Here is a 20,469-nt window from a genome sequence, read left to right on the forward strand (position 1 = left end):
TTTTTACTTCTCTATAATATTCCATAATAAACCACATTCCATTTATCCATTTTCCTGTTGATATATATTTAAATAATTTATAGGTTTGGTTTATTGTTATATTTAAACAATGCTATCCTAGACGTTTTATACATGACTCTTAGCATTTATTTTTGAGATTGAACTCTTAAGCCTACCTCTATAACTAAGTTGCCAAGCAATAGAGAATTCCATTTTCCAAGCTGGCCTTAGAGAACTGACCAACTGATTATTTGCAGTGGTTCAGTTCTTACAGAGTTTATTGGTGGCTCCCAGAGTTAGAGGACCACCAGGGGTACCACCTTTAAGGGGGACTGTCTCACAACTTTGTCATCTGATGAAATTAATGATGAGAGCAAGTCTCAGATTTTATTCAACAAGAAGTTTCAGAAAGAGCTGTCACCTCTACTGTTAGCCAAATGAAGTCCCAGCTTTGTGTTTATTGCATAAAGTCAAAAGCACAGAATGAAGAAAGTTGGGCAGAGATGGCTCTAATGAGACACTGGTGTTTTCCCAAGAGTAGACAGTGCATGGAAAACAATATTTGCATCAGTTTACACATGAGATGTAAAACAGTTTGAACCTCAATTTACATATGAGTTTTTAGCAAGTGAATTAAAACTGAAAATTATATTAAAAACACTTCATGCTTAAAGAAAAGTAATTTGCTTTATTTTATGATTGACAATTTCAACAAGAATATAAATTAGATATAATTATACAAACTGGAAAAAGGATCTTTACATCCAAACATCACTCTATTAATGGGCACTTTAAATGTATTTAATAAAATAAAATTAGATTGTTATGGATATCTACATATGGGAATCACAAGAAAGAAAGCAAAAACAATAATTCTGTTTGCCCATTCAGTAATTCACAACAATTTACATAACAATTCCCACAACTGATTTCAAAAACAGAAATGTTTTATTTTCTATGAACACAAACTGTGCAATTCTAGTGGCCATACTTTATATAATATTGCTTAAGGCAATCTACATAGGAAACATAATCAAGATTCATAATTGCACAAACTTGCAAGGCCTTACATTTCTTATCACAAATTACACTGCTGTCATAATTCACAAAGAAGTAATTGTAGTATTTTATGAACTGCTTACTGTCAGGGACTGCAAATTGTTTAGCTAATCCATATAAACTTTTTGGCTGCAAATCCTCAATGTCATAGGTCTGAGTTAGGATATATTCCAGCTTCCAATTGGCATCTCCCTTTAGATTTGCATCTGTCAGATTCAGATAATACTGCAACATATCCTAAATTTAAAGACAGTAACAAACTTGGTTCACTTTTATGGCATATGAAGCATTACAAAATATGAAGAGTGCTTATTAAGATTTATGTGACGTTTTTAAAGTTGTTGTCATTAAAACTGGTTTCAAAGAAAATGCTCAACAAAATCTGTCATCACTTTTTAAATTTTAGAAATTATAAAAGGATATATAGTAAATAACCCAAAATATAAAGAGAGATGTACAAAATAAAAATTTTTAATTTCATTTAATTCACACAACTCAAAGGTGACTACTGCTAACAGCTGTGTGTAGTATGGTAGTGGGCTAGAGGCTGCTCAAGCCAGCTCACAAAAGCTGACTGAAGTGTTCAGAAACATTGGAAAGTCAGACAATGTCACTTTGGTACCTTGAAATTGTCCACGACAGGAGTATTTCTATCTTGGAAATCAACAAACACTACAAATCAAGGCACTAATTTTCCCAGTGAAGCAATAGCTAAATGTTTTTCAGCACTGCAATGTACAAGTTTTGTTCTATTCTTTACATACAAAACAAAGATAAATATTTAGAAAATATATGTCTATTTTGACTTCTCAAAAAAAAAAGGAGTCATACTATATAAAGTATTTTGTACTTTTAAAATTAATGCAAATTAAGGGGAATCATTCCATGTCAGCATATCAGTATACACACACAAACATATACACACACATATAATTCATATAGGTTATATATATATATATCATATATATTCATCTATGTACATGCATAGACATGTATGGGTATGTGTATATATCTGAGGTTCAGATCCAACAGCATGCAACTAACAGTTGTAAAAGAATTTCTTTGAATTAGTTTATCAATTGTTTTATTCTCCATTTAATCGAACATATCTGAATGAAACCAGATTTTTGTTGCCCTATTTCCTTGTTATTTTAAGGAATAAAAGAGTTATATCTTATTTAAATTTATTTAGGGAAAATGCAATTATATAAACAATTGCTTTACTAGTGGAAAAATCTTTCAAATTATATTTGTAGAGAGAGGCAGTTACCCAAGCTAAAGTACCTATAAGCTAAATGGCCATCCTTTTGGTGCTATATTGTTCTAAAGCAGAGTCATGAATATGCTCCAGAGAACTTTTGTCTCAAAGGCAAATGTCAAGTTTGAATTTTTTTCTTTACAAAGATTTGATGCAAACATGTATTGAGCACTTAGTATGAGTTAATCATCTCTCTAAGTACTTCACATAGATTTGTCCATGGAATCCTCACAGCTACCCAGTAAATTCAGGCATATTTAATTCCCACTTTAGGGATAAATAAACTAGAACATAGAGAAGTTCAGTAATATAGCCCAAGAGAAGAATATGATCCCAAAGCCTACACTCTTCTTTATAGTTATGCTTTGGAAAAGTAATTAATATGGCTTAGCAAAAAATTTCAATTTGCATCCAAGTTCATAAATAAAGCACTATCCAATGAACTCTTCAGTAAGTGTGAAGTCCTTAGAGAGATAGATATAGTTCCCAAGACTAACCTCACCAGCCCACACTTAGAAAGTGCTGACATTCCAAACATAATATATATATGTAAACATATAACATAATATATAAAATAACATAATATATATATGTAAACATAACATAATATATAAAATGAGACTGCAGCATAAAATACATCACACAAGGCTGTGCTGAGAATCATTCAACTAAAATAAAGAAAATTGCAAAGATATGCATAAATATGGGGTCAACTCTGAAATCATGCCAACTTACCAATAATGTATAATCACAAGGCTTATACTGAAATAATCGGACACCAGGATTATTAGTTTCTTTTTCTAAAACACCCTTTACTGGTGTAACAGCAGGAGCCACAAACAAAGAATTTACTGGACTTCCTGGAGAAAAAATATGTAAATTTTCTTTTAAATTGAGCTTAACTATATTAAAAATAGGAATAGCTTCCAGGTTAAGAGATTAACAGACATAATAGACAAATGATGTATGATCATTGATGAATCCTGACTTGAAACAATTATAGAGACACTTTTAAGAAAGAAAAAAACTCATAATATCAATACCAAAGAATTAATGTTGATAATATGATTATATAATTATGGTTCTATCAATTCTCTATATATTTTATAATGAATTCAGGAATACATAGGGCTGACATAAGATCTGATGTTTGATTTCACTTTTCAATACTTCATTTTAAACACTGAAGTGTACATACGCACACATACATGTATGTATGTATTCATGTATGTATGCATATGTATATACATATATATATATATATATATATATATATATATATATATATATATATATATACAGTACAGATTTATATAAAAAGCAAATGTAGCAAAACCTTGATAGATGTTGAATATGAATGATAAAATCATGAATATAGATGTTTGTTGTATCATTCCCTCTACTGTTTTATATATTTGAAAATTTTCATAATAAAAAATGTTCAAGTCTATCATAGGAACACACACAAAAAGTTTTGGACTAGTTCATTCTGTACCTCTACCTAAAACCATATACCACTATTTATATACTAAGAATTTGACTACAGTGTCACAATGTTTGATTATCTGTTATAAAAGTAAATTTTTTTCTGAGTGAAAAAATTTTCTCAAATGCTAGAAAGTAATCACTTTTACCAAGCTAACTCATTTTAGATGAGAGGTAAACATTTGAAAATTGTTCCCCAATCATGAAAGAAAATGCACATTGATTTTCCTTCGGTCTAGCATAAAATCCGAACTCTGATGTTTTAACTCTCAGTGTCCTGCTAGAGCTTCTTTCCTTTTCTTTTCTTTTACTGCTGAATAAGCAAGAATAGCAGTTAAGCACCTATAGGTAAGTCATTGTGTAAATTGTGCTCAGATTTTTAAATTATGAAAAAGAGAAATTTACCTCAATTTCTTTTTATATGACAAGTTATTTTTTTAACTTGTCATATAAAAAGAAATTGAGGTAAGTTAACAACAGTAATATCTTCCTAAACTCAGGTATCTGAAAGAAAATTGGAGTGAGCTAAGCATTTCAGGTATTTTTATGTGGACATCAAACAAATGATGCTGGCTCTGTGCATCTAATAGGAGCTTATAGTGCAGAAATCTAATTACAGGCCTAGTCTTTTGATTTGGACATTCACCATATAACCATTAAAGGTATTCACAAAAGGCCAGTGCTGACAGGTTTTTTTAATCAAAGATTCTGAGTTCCTGAATCAGTAAACTTACTGGATAGTCACTGCTTTACTCCAGTATCTTTACTGATCAGATGCAGCCAGGTACAGTAGTGCATACCTGGAATCCCCATGATTCTAGAGGCTGAAGCAGAAGGATCACAAAGCCAGCCTCAGCAACGTAATGAGGTCCTAAGCAATTTAGCAAGACCCTGTCTCAAAATAAAAAATAAAAGGGGCTGGGATGTGGCTAAGTGGTTAACCATCCTGAGTTCAACTCCTGGTACCAAATTAAAGAAAAAAAAAAAAACTGCAAACAGAATGTCACACTACCTTTTTTATCTGAAAGAACCATAAAGCTGTCTTTGTGATTATGTCCGTAGAATTGTCCTGCAATGATATTGCTATATCTTCTAAAAATATCTATCAATTTCTCATTGTAGTATTGTCTCATTGCTGTGATACCACTCGAAAAAGGCAGATATCCTACTGGAATATGTGCAATGATGTATACCTGGAAAAAGAAATGCAAGAAAGGCCTTATGAGACTCTTTTTGCACATTTATCATAACTAAATGATATTTGGATACCCAACATTGAAAGTATATTAATTAAAATTCAGAAATCAAATATACCAACTCTCCTATTTATGACAAAAGAGAGAAAATTATGAAATTATTAAGTTCACTACATCTGCACTTGCCTCATTTATACTACACTGTTGATAATATATAGTAACTATGACCTTGATCTTAATTTTTTAAATCTTTAAATTTTAATATCATCCTTAATATCTGTGTCTGGTCAAGTCAATAAATAAACAAATTTAGCCTTCTGTTTATCCATGATTTGAGTCTATGGGATCTACCTTTTCCTTATTTTGCTGCGAGCTGTTCAGAGTATCTTCTAGCCATTCAAATTGACTTGCTGGGTCAGTCTTGTTCAGGGTCATGACATTTGGACCATAGTACAAGTTTGTGTTTAGACTGATGATCCTAAGGTTTGGATTACTTGTGACTTTCTGTGAATAAAAACCACCTGTAAAAACAATTTAAAAAATACATCTTAGAAATGCATATATATCAGGAAGCTTAGACCTGCCTCTCACTCTTTAAATAACAATCGATTTAACAATCATTTCTTGAAAACCTGGTATGTGCCAGGCTCAGTGTATACATACTGAGGATACAACAATTGCAGCCAATATTCAGATGAAAAAATAATTAAATGTTTGGGTATTAATTAATTAGACTGAATTTTATAAAAGAAAGAGTTATATATCAACCCCTGATTGAATAGGATGGAGGAGTTTAAATGAACAATCGTGAAATATAAAATCTAAATAATGCGAATATACCGAGATCTTGCTAGAGACTACTAAAAAAAAAAAAAAAAAAGTCAGATAAATCAGAGGTGTTACAGTCCCCAGTGGAGGAGAGACTTAAAAGTTTGATCCCATTCAGGCCTCTGAACTACTGGGAATCATCACTCATGGGTCTGCTGCATTGGTGCTTCCGGAGTTAGATAGTAAGAGCTTGGGCGAGCTTTCTTTGCCCACTCACAAACTTTCAATGACTGATTGCTACTTCTTTAATTTCTTTTTCTCTGTAGCCAGAACACTTTATAATTTTTACTATGGTAGTAGCAGGGTTGTTTTTGAAAAGCTGTCCCTTATTTCCTAGTAGTAGAAGATGACAGCAATTCTCACTTTGGGCTCTTATTATGATAAACTTTGAGTTCCTTCAAATCACTTTTGCTTTTAAGACTTTCACTGAAAGCCTTTTATGATGTTCAACTCTAATCTCTAAGTGGAAGTTAGATAATCATGGTTGAAGTGGATATCATTGTACAACTCATATGGCTCTTTCTTAGGACCAGCATTCCACATCAGCTCTTTTGTGCCTTCCTCTCATTGTGTTGAGCTGAGCCTCTTTATAATCTAGAAAACATCTCTTTAGGAATCTTGAATATTTTTATGGCTCTTCTTTCAATATACACAAGCTCTCCGTGGGTGTTTCAGGTTTGGGAGGATAGGACTAGATATCATTCCCCAGATGAATAAGGTCCATGGCCTAATTCTAAGATAACAGGACTCTAAGTCATACCTACTGTGATTGGTTGAGCATTAGCAAAAACAACAGTAAGAAAATAGTGGCAAAAGGTTTAAAGAAAGTAGTGAAAGACAGACTTTGAACTGAGAGAAGTTCAGTCATTAAGTTAATAATTCTCTCAAAAATTTAAAAGACTAAAAGTTAAGTTTCACAGATCACCACTGCAGTGAAGTTGAGAAAACATCAGGGTTTACATCCTCGTGTGTTGGGAGCCAGTGGAGAAGGGACCTTCAGACAACACTCAGGAAGGCCTCACCAGGCACTTGCTCTACATGACTTTTCCAGGCACCTCAAGGTCCATGTGAAAAGCTTAGTTAGTCTCACTTTGCCAACTGTTAACATTGTAAAATATGCTTGCTGGCTAAACGTTAGCATCCTTTCTCTCTTCTCAATCAATTTTCCAATTGAAAACATATACTTATTTACATTCTAATTTGAAGTTCAGCTTTTGCTTCACGTGGAGCATCCTGATTGAGGGTGGAAAGGAAGAGATGGAGTTCCCTATAAGATAAACAAGTTCACATCACATGGCAACATAACTACTCACCATCCTTGGCTCATCCAAGAAAACACTCAAGACTTAATTCTAAACAACATGAATAAAAAAGTAGGTAAAATGGGGATACTTTTTCACTTACCTTTCCTTAAAGTACTAATAGCTTCTTCATCTAGCCATGGTTTCCAGAGGTTGGCCACTGCATTGTACACTTCACTGGTGACTATAGGCAGCTGATCCTGACCACAAACAATATAATCCACATTGAAACTTCAAAGATATTAATTAATTAAGCTTTAAAGGATTAATTAATTTATATATTACTTGAGTGTTGACTACTGTGTCAGGCATCTGTAGACACAGGCTGAACACTAGATAGATGATGTCTTCAAGAAATTGATAACTTAGTTGGGGGAGGAGAGCCAAACGTAATCAACCATGAGACATTGTGCTACCACAGAGGTCCTGGGAGCAGAGAAGCAGGGATAGTCAAGTTAGAGAGGAGTGCAAAGAGAGCAATCACACCCAATTTTGCATGGTGACTTCATCAGGTTGACAAGAAAGGCCACCAAAACAAAACAAAAGAAAAAAAAAAAAAGGCTCAAACAAGGACCCAGAAGCACAGAGAGCAGTGCTACAAACAGAGAAAACTCCTGTTTTCATGTGGCCAGGGTCTATAGCATGGACATGGGAGTTGTGTTCATGAAACAGATACTGAAGACAGGTTGGAGCCTGAACATTCAGGGCCTGGTCTAGCATGCTGTGGGAACTAGAAAAAAAACATGATTTAAGACTTTAACAAAGTCCTCTGAATGCTACAACTACTATGAAGGTTCTCAGCTCACTGAATAAAGATTTACAACCACATGTTTCTGACTTGAAGAAGTGTCTTAATGGCCATTTAAGTTATATCAATATGCTTTGATTTTTTAAAATAATACTTTATAAAATATAAAGCATTTTCATCTTCAAGTGTCTTTTTATTGTATCAATTTTCTTAAATCATTATAAAGTACCTTTGTTTTCCTGAAATATTATTAATAGTGACATAAACTCTAGGAAGAAAGAATTTTTAAAAGTGCTGAATAAAACATCATAAACCATTTGTGAAATTGGATAATAATTTCTAATGTTTAAAAAAATCTGAAAAACTAGAGCCCTCTTCTTTATTCATATCATTTCCCTGAATACACAGCCTGAATAAACCTATATCTTAGAGGAGTCTCTTGTCAACATGGATCAACAGGGGAGTAGAAGAAGGGGATTGAGAGGGAGGGAGGAGGGATGTGATAAGGGAAAAATAATGGAATAAATCTGACCTAACTTTCCAATGTTCACATAAGAATACACTAGAGTAAATCTCACAATTATGTATATCCACAAGACACTAAAATTATATATATATATATATATATATATATATATATAAAAAAAATATATATATATTTAGAGTAGAGGAAAGGAAATTGTGGGTAGAAGGAGGGGGAAAGGGATGGTAAGTATTGAGGACTTAATTGGAGCATATTATATTCCATGCATTTATAATTATGTCAAAACACTCTCTCTCTCTCTCTCTCTCTCTCTCTCTCTCTCTCTCTCTATATATATATATATATATATATATATATATATATAACCATGATGAACCAATACAAAAATTGATCAAAATACTTAGTTATTTTTCAGGCTAATTCAGGACATGTAATAATCAAATGATTTGTTTTAACTGGAGACAATTTTTCAAAGCATATTTTAAGTTTGTTTAAGAGATCAGGGTCACCTACCTGAGAAATACACATAGCTTCTGCCAAACTAGATTCTGAGTTGAAATTGGTAATAACAATAATGATGATATTAATAATAATATAAATCCATGAAGTATTGGATTTTGGTTTATTTTAGGTTGACTGCTAAAGTATAGAATGATGGTGGATAATCTTAAAATTGTAGCCATCCTTCAGTATCCACAGGGGATTGGTTTCAGGATCCCCCTAAGATATTAAAATCTTGAGGATGCTCAAGTCCTATATATAAAATGGAATAGAATTTGCATAAAACCTACACACATCCCCATATATATTTTAAATAATATCCAGACTACTTATAATATTTAATCCAATCTAAATGTCATGTAAATAGCCATTATTCTATGTTGTCCAGAGAGTAATGGCAAGGAAAAGGTATGTACATGTTCAGTATAAAGTTATTTCTTTTAAATATTTTCTGAGAATTGGTTTATCTGAACATGCAGAGCTATATTTACATAGGACTGACTATATATAAAAATCACTCTAGATATTTGTATTTTAAATATGAGAAATATGAGCAGACAAAGTAGATAATGTATCAAGACAGTTGATAAATTCCCAGGTCTTCCCACCATCCCTCATAGGTCCAATTGTCTCTTGAACTGTGCCACCTTGTCAGTCCTTTTGGACTTTGACTGCTAACCACAGAGAAAGGAGGCATAATAGGAAGTGATAATCTTGGTACCACCAGTCTTGCCAGCATAGGAGTAAATGGGGACCATGATCAGACCACAACAGAAGGAACTCCTGGGTTGCCCACTGCCTCTGATGCAATGAGTGGGACATGCATCTCTGCATGCATGTTTATGGAGCTATGGTGAAGATTTATGGGATCTTCATGGAGAAATCACAGTTATCAAATTTATTTATTCTTCATATTCTTCAAAATTAGATCCCAGATGTCAGTCTTTGGGAAAATGTGTTGAGGGGCTTTCATGTGACATTTGATATTTCTAAAACTGTGAAGTAGAAAGATGGTAGTTTTATAAAAAAATATTTTCAAATATAAAATCATAAGCTAGGATCTGTTGGTGTAGCTCAGTGACAAAGCACATGCTTGGGAACAGAGAGCTCTGAGTTCAACTGCCTTCCTCCCCAAAAAAATAAGCTAGAAAGTGAAACAAACAAACAAACAAACAATTTAAGGTATGTGTGCAGCCCAATTTATCTTAGTTGTACGTGTAATAGGATAAGTTGCATAAGTTAGCATTTGTAACTTTGAAATATTTTAAAATTTGACTTAATGAAAAGACAGAGGTAAAGATAAAATGAAACAAATCTTCAAAGAGTCAGAAAAAAATTGCATCCTGTGCCAGTCCTCAGTGCTACAAAAACCACCACTTCACTTAGTGTCCCAGGAAGCAAGCTGTTTTCTTTTCATATGTATCACTAATTCTCAGAAAAACTTTGCAAGGCAAGTATTCCCTCTCCTATTTGCAAATAAGTGACCTAGTGATAAGGGACATATGTGAATTATGCAAGATCAAGCTCTTAGAAGCAGGGCAGGATAGAGATTTAAATTCTAGTGAATATTATCTGAACTCCCTATTTTCCAGTGTGCCTGTCACCTAAGGCATATAAAAATAATGTACGTAACTTCAGGCTCCAGCACATTATTTATCCTCAAGCTGCTATGCTGTGTAGTTTTAACATTCCAATAGTAATAAAAGTTGACCACTGGCTGAGAGGCTGGTTCACAAAGACTCACATACTATTAGCTCAAGATTGCAGGTCAAAGCCAAGAAGTCACTTGAAAGTAAAGTTTGTCCAACAATACAACTTTCAAAATCACTCTACTCAGTTTAGATAGCTAAATTATCAAAACTTCCACTTGCTATCCAATGACACAGATGGAAAAGATATTCTAAGTAGAGGGATAAATGTGGACAAAGTAAATCACATTTAGGAAATGCTGAGTGTGTCAGTCTGGCAAGAACAAGGGATATATGAAAGGATGTGGCTCCAAACACACACAGAACGGGGATAAAAAGATCCAGAACGTCGGATCTGCAACTAAGTGCTTGTGAGCACTCAGAAAAGCAACTCCACATTTCTGGGCCTCAGTTTTCTTATCTATAAATGGAGTGTTGATCCAGACCAGGGTCAGCACACTCTTCTATAAAGGAAAGGACAGTGTATCCACCAGGCCTATGGTTAATATGTTGTCTGTGACAACCTTTCTGTTCTGCTGTTATAGCACAAAAAAAGCAACCACAGACAATTTTTTAAAAAGAGAGAAAGAATGGAAACATAGTATGTTCCAGTAAAATACATACAATGAACCAAATCTGAATCACAGGCCAGTTTGCCAAGCCCTTAACTAAACAGTAATCTCTGAGACATCTTACATCTACACAAATCTACAATTCTACAATACTCTAACAGGACCTTGTAACCACAAATGGTCCCAGCTGTTATGCACAGGTACCTTAACAAATGGCCACACTGAGTGGTGGGGCCAGGGCTACATCAGGCAATAAATAATCTAACATGGTTTCTGTTGTGAATCACATCTTAATTAGATAAAATGGATTTGAACATTAGACCTCCCTTTTTGATTGTTAATAGCATTTTATGTTTTTTGTTTTTAATCACAATCAGAGAGTATAGATCTCTATATGCCTAATAGAAATTCTGAAAAATACAAATATGTGACAACATTAATCTTCTTTTCTAACTCTGCCATGGGAATGCAAATGAATAAGAAAATTATTCTAAAAAAATGGAGAAACTAGAGAATATTGTAAACGAAAACAGGGGTTAATTATCTACAAACCAGATAGATAGGAATTAATTATCTACATACTGGGTAATTTGCTTCTGAAAAACTCACTATTGACATAATTTTCTATGAATTATTTAAAATATCCTTTTAAAGTCCCCAAAGCATTTGTCCTGCTTTCTTTGATGTTTATCACAAAGAATACATTCTGCTTCCATAAGACCCATTCCTGCTCCCTACTCCTAGCTAGCTATTGTCATAATTTTGACACTAGGGATGGGAAAAATTTTCTAAGCATTTCTGGAAATTGATGTCACACTTACCTGTGGCCAGTAGTCATGATTGCCCAGGGCAGGGAAAACTTGGAGATTTGGAAAGAGACTCTGGATGGTCATTGTCATGTTAGAGATCACCTTGATAACAGTGTCTGTTGAGAGCTCAGGTACTGGAACATGAGGTGGACTATCCCTGAAAAGGAGAAAGAATGGTAAAGAACAAAATCCATCTTTGTTAAGAGTCATGAGACTTATGCAACTATACCCATCACTGCAGACTTCCACTTTTAAAAAGTAGACTAGAGTTAATGTCAGGTGAGGTTTTAGGTGGCATGCACCTGTATCCAAGCTACTCAGAAAATTGAAACAAGAACATTATGTAAGCCAGGAGCTTAAGCCTAGCCTGAGCAATATAGCAAGATCCCATCTCAACAAAAAAAAAAAAAAAAAAAGAAGAAAAAGAAAAAGAAGAGAGAGATAGAGAGAGTTGATAAACTACTCATCACCTACCTCTTCCCCACGGAGAATCCTATTAAAAAAGAAAAAGAAAAATAACAAAAATGTAATGTGAGAGGGAAAAAAAAAAAAACTGTAGTATTTGTAAAGCACACATTCTGGAGCCAAATGGCCTGAATATGTACACTTGGGCAAGGTATTTAGATGCTCAGTGCCTTCATTTTCTTAACTGTAAAATAGGAATAATAATGGTACCTACTGTAAAAATTAAATAAGTTGCAATGTATAAATTAATTAAAACAGTCCACAGAACAAAGCAAACACACTACAAGGATTATTCAAGGGACTAGAAATCTAGGCCTCTTCATTCTGTTATGATGGATGGAACTAGCTAGTTGTTCCAGCCAAAAATGAGACTTGACAAAATTATCATCACATGTTAACTCCCATGTTGCCTTTTTTCCTCGATTATTTAATTAAGACCAATAATCACATTAATTAATACTTTAAAATATTCATGCAGGTGTGATGTTTATGGAATCATCTGTTTGTCAACACTGACATACTTCTAAAGTATGTATTATTAAAAAGAAAACAGGACTTCAAAAATAGTTTTATCTCTAATAATGTTGACTAATTTGATCTAGTATTTTTTAACTGAAATGGTTCTTAAAACAATTATTATTCTTATAAACGTCAATATTCATATGAAGTTTAGGATACTATAGTTAAGTACTAAGGAATTAATGATATTTATATGCTCACTTACCCCGTCCATATCATGAAAGATGCTTCTTGTCCTGAATTCTTAATAAAATCAAATGCTGACAAAATAAGTTGATATGGAGAATCACACAGGACATCTCCAAAAGGGCCAGGGTTGGAGGCATTTGCCCCTTTGGATGAAGAGCACACTTTGGTGTGGTCATCTGTGATGTGGTAACTAGGATCTAAGTGTAAATCAGTCACATGCCAGAACTGTCCTGTTGATCAGAAAAGAAATGCTGATAAATACTTTTCTTTTGGAATTCCCATACAAATATTTACATTAAGACTAGAAACAGTTTTCCCTCCCTATGATTAGAAAAGATTCAATAATTTAAATGTCCTTATACCATGAAGTTAAATACAATCCTTTCCTGTGAGAAGATGAATATTCAAAGAACATAGGATGAATATCCCACTTACATATGTCAGAACTAATGAGCTTATTAGCACAACTACTAACAAAGAAGAATTTGCCTAATGAAATTTTTGGGGACATCCTTCTGAGAGGTCAATGATAATATCATACTGTGTCTTAATAGCATGTCTCCTTACAGAATTTAAGGTTTGGGAAATTATTTACATTCATCTTGCAAAAAAACTGACACTGAAATATGTGATTTCTCAGAGTTACATGAATAGGTTAACTGCAGAATGAAGAAAGGTATACCTCAGTTAATTTTTTATATAACTTTCTTCTCAACATTAAAGGAAAGAGCATAAATCTTTAACCATAGTCATATGCCCCAAGAGGGAATTCCCACAGATTCTTAAAAGCTATTTAATAGAGGTATACCTTCTATTATATACTTGTACAAAGCATTTATAGTATTACAGGAAGCAGTTGTTAAAGACAATGTTCCCTTTGGGTTTTCAGGGAGAAACCAAATCCATTTGATAACATGCCTGTTTGGAAATCATCTTAAGAAAGGTTACTTCCTTGAAGGACACACTAAAACAAATAGTCATAGTAGATACCTCATTTTATTATTTAATATGTGCTAGGCACTGTGATAAGCAATTTAAATATACTAAGTTATTTCATTCTCAAAAGTATTCTATCACCTAGGAAATCATGTACCAGAAATTTGCTCAAGTACATACAGTTAATCTGAGCCCTCGTTTGAAGGGCCCCCAACCTTGCATCTATATAATTAAATTATAAATTCATTGATTTTTCTGCTTTCTTATGTTTATTTTTTAACTTGCTTTAACACTGAGAGGTTTTTTTGACACTTTATTATAGATTTAAAGCTGCCTATAATCAATAGGCAGCTTTAATGGCCATGGTTTCCCCCAATTTGGGTAAATACAAACACCTTCAGGACAATAACTAATTTCCAGAGTTGCAAAAGAAAACATTTCCTTTACTTTGATTTAATCTCTATACTTTTTTACTAAGCATATTCTGTGCACTTTTTCCTCAGATGAATTTGCTTTTAAAATGACTTTCAAAACAAATCTTCAACACACATGAGAACATAGGATTTTGAGTTCACTATGATTCCAATTAATTTATACCAGAAACACACCAGAAGTGTCAGAGCAAAAAAAAAAAAAAAAAGAATTTAAGCCTTTATTTATATAAACATAATAAAACTTAATACAGCCCAAAGCTGGAAAAATGAAGTGAAAATATGATTTTTTAAGATGGAAAGTATGAGTAATCTTTTTGATTGTTTCCTGCCAATGTTATTATTATAATTTCATAACACAAATTCACACCTAAGAAGTGCCAGACAACATATCTAGATGAACATAGACATAAAATAGCCCTCATGGTCAATTACTCAGTACTTAGTCACCATTTGAAAACATCTGCTGAGTAATTGATTTTATTCCATAATGCAGAAAATACCTTATCCTATATTTCCAGTATAGATTTGCTTTATCCTGTACACAAAGTAGAGATGACAAAACGGTCACAATCATACTAGAGGCTGCCTTTCCTTGGACATCTCACTCTTGTGTAAACATGTATTTGTATTATTTGTAGAATATTAAGGAATAGCAAACTGTACAAAAGACATAAGTGCTGTGGTGGAGAGCTAAAGCACAGGTCAGATCACCTGCCTTCCAACACAACCTCCACCACCTACTATTTTGGTTGAGTGACCTTAACTGGTTTCATTTGTAAAGTGGGAATAATAATAGTGTCTGCTGTGAGGGTTGAGAGACTCCATAGCAGGAAAGCCCTTAGGAGGCGCATGGCACCTAGTACGTACCACCTTTAGTTTGACTGTTATTACTTTATAATTCCAAAACTTTAATTTAAAATTGAACTTCCCTGTTGGCAAGTAAGTTAAAAATTATGGAGTACTTATTATGTTTCTCACATGTTTATGCTTTTTAATACTTTACATACATTAATTCATTATTCTTCTGCATTTTACAGATAGGGAACTAAAGTACACAGAAATTAAATCCAGTCACATAGATCTTACACAACAGAGCTGCCACATGAATTCCAGAATCCCACCCAGTGTTGCTGCTGCCCTTCAGAACTGCAGGCACTGCCTCCCTGTGTGTGTTCAGTCAAATATCCTCTCACTTGCCTCACACAAAAATAGGCAATGGCATCTATGTGTGATACTATGAAGAGTAAGCCCCACAAGAAAATTAATTTACTAAATTTGTGTAACCCAAGACTTAAAATGCAATTAAGAGAACATTTTTACGATGTAATCTAGTACCTAGTTTATATACCTCCAGCATCTAGAGTATGTTTGACCAACAGAGACCCTCAATAAATATTCTTTATATATGATGACATTTTAGGTCAAGGCCAATTTGGGGGATTTACTCAAGATCACATGATGATTCAGTAATGAAAGCTGAACTGGAGCCAAACTCCCCAGACTCCACTGCTCTTTCTACTACATGGCATTGCCAGACAGATAAATGAGGGGCTAATTATTTAGATTGACTAAAGGAAATCTTTAAATAGAAGCCAAGAACTCTGACAAGTTCTTAACCTGAGATTTATGCATAATGAACTCTGGATTAATTAGGGAATCCCTAATGAATTGTATTTAAAATGTGCTGTTTGTGTGTGTGTGTGTGTGTGTGTGTGTGTGTCTGTCTGTCTGTCTGCCTATCTGTATGTATGTATGTCTATCTAAAGACATGGACTTGGCCTGTGACCGAGCCCACGCACACACCAATCCCAGTTCCCTGGTTCAAAGTCCAGAGTGCTTAAAAAAAAAATATCCAAAAATTATGTGTGTATGGGTATGTGTGTGTGTATTCAACATTATCTAAAAAAAAATGCTCAAAATCATACAAGTCTTTCAGTATCATTTATCCTAAAGAACCCACTGAACCTTAGCTCAGATGTTGGGACATGGGGTCATTTATTGTTTATAATGTTAGTTCCTATCTACTAAATACACCAATAGGCCCCAGTTTGCTAAATCAAAAGCACTGGGGCCAAATAGACCCAGCAGAGCAGAAACTGAGACAGGGAATTTAGACATACAAACACAAAACAAGCAGGAGACAGGCATGGTAGAAGCTGTGGAGGTATCTAAGCACTGAGGGCTCAGAGGTAAAAGGGGGACACTTGGTCACCTCAAGTAGAAAACATGTAAAATACTACATGCTCAGAGAAACCCTAAGTCAACACTTCTCTGGCCTCTGGAATCCATTTACCTCTTTCCCTTCCTCTGCAGCTTCCCTACCAAAACAGGAAGAAGTGAAGAGAAGCTTCACATCTTATCCATAAAGTTTTCATGGAGACCCTGGGCATCAATCATTAAAACCAAAAGGTGAGTTTACCATTGGTAGGGTTCAATAATTTCAACCTGAGACATTTTATCTGAAAATCCCATATAGCCACATAGTTAACATAACACAACACAACTCCAGCAATAATAAAAGCAGAAGTCATCATCATACATCAACATTTTGGGGACGCTTTCTGGTTATAACTAACATTTGTCAATCAGAAAAACCGATTTACAGTTCTTAACTTCAAACTGCCTGACAGCAGAGTCAATAGCACTTGGCTTTGAGATAAAAAGAAGACACTTTCCTGAGAGCCAAAGTGTTCCTGAAATCCTGTGAGTGGAGAGAGCAAGCAAGAGTGACACAGAGTGCGGGGGAGAAGACCGAATGTTGAGCACTAAGCCTGCTTCTGAGTCTCAGGGACTGCTAATCCCCAAACGGAACACCTATTTTTTTTTTCCTTCCCGCCCCCCCCCCCGCCCCCCGCCACTACAGCAATTATTTTAAAAGGGAGTCAGGGAGGTTAGCTTCCTTGATTTTTGAAACTGAAGGCTCAAAAGGCATTGTACAATCTCTCACCCTTTATTTAGTCTAGACTGGCTATAGCGTCATCCGAACCCCCTTAAGAGTTTGTAAAACACTGTTGAGCCTCAGCGTTGCAGTTTCAGATTCAGGAAGTCTGGCGTGACGCTGAAATTTTCCATTTCAAAAAAGTTTAGGTGCTGCTGATACTCCTGCTATTGTTCGGGGGCCACACTTTGAGAAGCCTGTTATAACAGGCACCTCATTCTTGGTTGGAAATGAATAAAACGGGCCCGCAGCAGGAAGCCTGGTGGGCATCTGGTGAAATGAAAGGCCAAGCGCTTCTTTGGTAGACCAAGGAAGGGGGAGCGCAGCACCGAGAGAGTGGTCGCTCTCTGGCTGAGTGCACGGCAGACAAAGCCAGCGACCTCACTGAGCAGGACAGAAGATACCACTGAAACTTACACCCCTGAAGTGAGAGGGACACCTCTGCGTGGCCCCCTGCGCTCTGGGCTGTTCAGGGACACCAAGAGTGGCCGACACCTAACAGCCGGTAACTTTTCCAGCCTTCCCCGGGGCCTGGCCACCGAGACGCAGGATGTAAACAAACGCCCGGCGGGCGGAACCCAGTGCGCCCGAGGGAGCGCCCCCGCCGGCGCGGACATTTCCCCGCCTGCCTCGAGTTGCCGGCGGGTGACCCGATTCCCGGCTTTGGCCGCCCTGCCCTGCCCTGCCCTGGTACACTCCGCGGCCCACTCAGCGCCGTCGGGCCGCACTCGGGTGGGCCGGGACCCAGGTTGCCCGGGCCTCTGCACAGCGCTCAGCTGCCGCGCTCACTTTCCCGACTTTGCGGAGCCCTTTGGCCCGGCGCCCTCCGAAGCTCCCTGACGACTCACCCACAGCCGCCGCGGGACACCCGCCGCCAGCGGGAGCCAGGGGCAGCCCGAGGCCCGGGCGGCTGTGCCAGGCGGCCAGCACGCAGCAGAGGAAGGCGCCCAGCAGCGCCATGGCATGCCGCGGACCCGGGAGGCTCAGGCTGTCCTGTCTTGCGGTTCCACTGGGACCGGCAAGCCTGGGGGTGGGGAGGAAGCAGAGGAGGCGCGGGTGTAGACGCCCAGCCGATCACGTGCATAGAGATTTCCCCAACGAGTCGGTTCGCCTGACCTTCAGCTGCTGTGTTGTGATTACAAGCCGTCTTGTTTCTTAGCGTCAGTCTGGGAAAGAATGCTCTTGGGCCAACCCCACACACATCATCTTCCTCAAATGCCATCAGGCCCTAAATAGAGGACGCTGCTTAGCAAAGGCCTTGCAGAGAGCCCTGAACTGTGCTTTGATCAATCTAGGCCAACGGAAGTTTGGGATAGCGCAGTAGTTCTCAAAGTGCAGTTTCTGAATCAGCAGGATGAGTAGTAGCACCTGAGAACTCTAATTAGAAAGGCAAATTCCCAGGCCCCACCCCGGACTTAAAGAATCAGAAACTCTGGGAGGGGAGCCCAGCAAAGCGTGTTTTCACACGCCTTCCAGGTGGTAATTAATTGTCAGTGATGCTTGAAAACCTCTGCTCAAAGGCTCCAGGTTGGATTGTATGTATGTATTACAACTGACACCATTGTCTCTGAATCGTGCAGTATGAATTCTGGAGATGTATGGAAAGAATGAACAGAGGCAGCTGATTTTACACTTCCAAGAAATTTTTTAAGACACTTTCGCAAAGAAGTCAGAATCTGCCAACTGTGTTGAGGCACATATCCTGTGCTCTTTCTCTTACCATTTATGAGGGTGCTGATCTCTCTAAGATAATGCTAATAGTTATAAGTCATAGAATTTCTTTGGATAGGAAAATAACATAAGAATTACTAACCTCATAAAAAATATTGTACAGTGTATTTGTTTCCCATCAGAGAAAATCTTATTTTGCATCCTGTGTAGTTTAATGAAAGTGTGTCTCCGGCTTGAAATGGGAACCAGAGCACCTTATTTCTCAATTTTAAGTTTGGCCAGGGCAGCCAAAACCCAGCCTCAGCTTCCAGATGATTCAAAAAACAGTGCTTTCCAATGGCAGATAAAATGGTCCTTGCAGTTTTTCAGTTCTCATCCTGTGGAGTATGAGGGAAAGTGGGGCAGGAAAAAGGGAAAAAAAAAATGGTGAATTTGAGAGAATACCTTCTTTTTTTTTTTTTAAAGATAGGAAAAGGGAAAATTATAAAAATATTGATTTTTTTCTCGTGTTCTCCAATTTTCAACACACTGTACTTGAAGTAAATTGGTTGTGAAATAGTTCAGTTAGTAAACATAAAATAAGTCTTACCTATTTTGAAACCTACAAAATGTTTGCACCCCTAAAAAGATATTAAAATTAAAAAGTAGAAGTGTTATTTTCTTTCGTTTTCTTATTTACTCTAAAGCAGGCAGCTATAGTGTCCCAACATTCCTGGCAGTGCTCCTCAAGCTTAGGCCTTTATTTGTATTTCTCCATTTCCCAGGTATGTGTGCGAACTTGGGGGAGGGAAAACGTAAGAGCAGAATCTTCTGGATACTGGCTGCCAGTGGCATGATTGGGCTTCACAAAATAGCTTTTAAACTAGTTTATATCTTTGAGACAGAATTTCAGAAATATTCTTCCCAAGCCTGTTGGTCAAATTACCTTTGGTCTTGGCTTGTTTTCCTTTCCTCTATCTTAAGTGTAGGGGAGCAGCTGGCAACAAACCAGACGTTAGCATATTAACATATTACTATGAAATAATTTGGCCTAAAGGAAAAGAATTTGCAACTACCTACCCTGTAAAAAATTAGGAAGCAAGCCAGGCCCGGTGGCGCATGCCTATAATCCCAGAGGCTCCTGAGGCTGACACAGGAGGATTGTGAGTTCAAAGCCAGCCTCAGCAAAATTAAGGTGCTAAGTAACTCAGTGAAACCCTGTCTGTAAAAATAAAATACAAAATAGAATTGGGGATGTGGTTCAGTGGTTGAATGACCCAGAGTTCAATCTCTAGTGCCTCCCCCACAAAAATTAGGAGGCAAATTTATTTGTTAACAATCTTTCTTGAAATATGCTTGTGATCTAACACTGCCACCCTTGATCTTTAGCCCATGGTGACATTTTTTCC

General features: G+C 36.2%; 1 protein-coding gene across 2 annotated transcripts; it reads right to left on the reverse strand.

Moving 5' to 3' along the window:
• Window positions 1-668: 668 nt before the first annotated feature.
• Smpdl3a (sphingomyelin phosphodiesterase acid like 3A) lies at window positions 669-18,592 on the reverse strand. Of its 2 annotated transcripts, none has more exons than XM_027953056.3 (8): window positions 18,527-18,592; window positions 13,119-13,332; window positions 11,942-12,086; window positions 7,231-7,327; window positions 5,350-5,519; window positions 4,815-4,995; window positions 3,053-3,177; window positions 669-1,296 (listed from the first exon to the last, which is right to left on the reverse strand). In XM_027953056.3, the coding sequence occupies exons 2-8, from the start codon at window positions 13,130-13,132 to the stop codon at window positions 979-981; spliced, it is 1,050 nt and encodes a 349-aa protein (XP_027808857.2). In that variant the 5' UTR covers window positions 13,133-13,332; window positions 18,527-18,592; the 3' UTR covers window positions 669-978. The 2 variants fall into 2 exon arrangements, with proteins under 2 accessions (XP_027808857.2, XP_027808856.1); XM_027953055.3 differs by lacking the exon at window positions 18,527-18,592 and adding an exon at window positions 18,259-18,460.
• Between the last annotated feature and the right edge of the window lie 1,877 nt (window positions 18,593-20,469).

This window comes from Marmota flaviventris, chromosome 6 (assembly GCF_047511675.1).
Source record: "Marmota flaviventris isolate mMarFla1 chromosome 6, mMarFla1.hap1, whole genome shotgun sequence".
In the NCBI taxonomy this organism is placed as follows: domain Eukaryota; kingdom Metazoa; phylum Chordata; class Mammalia; order Rodentia; family Sciuridae; genus Marmota; species Marmota flaviventris.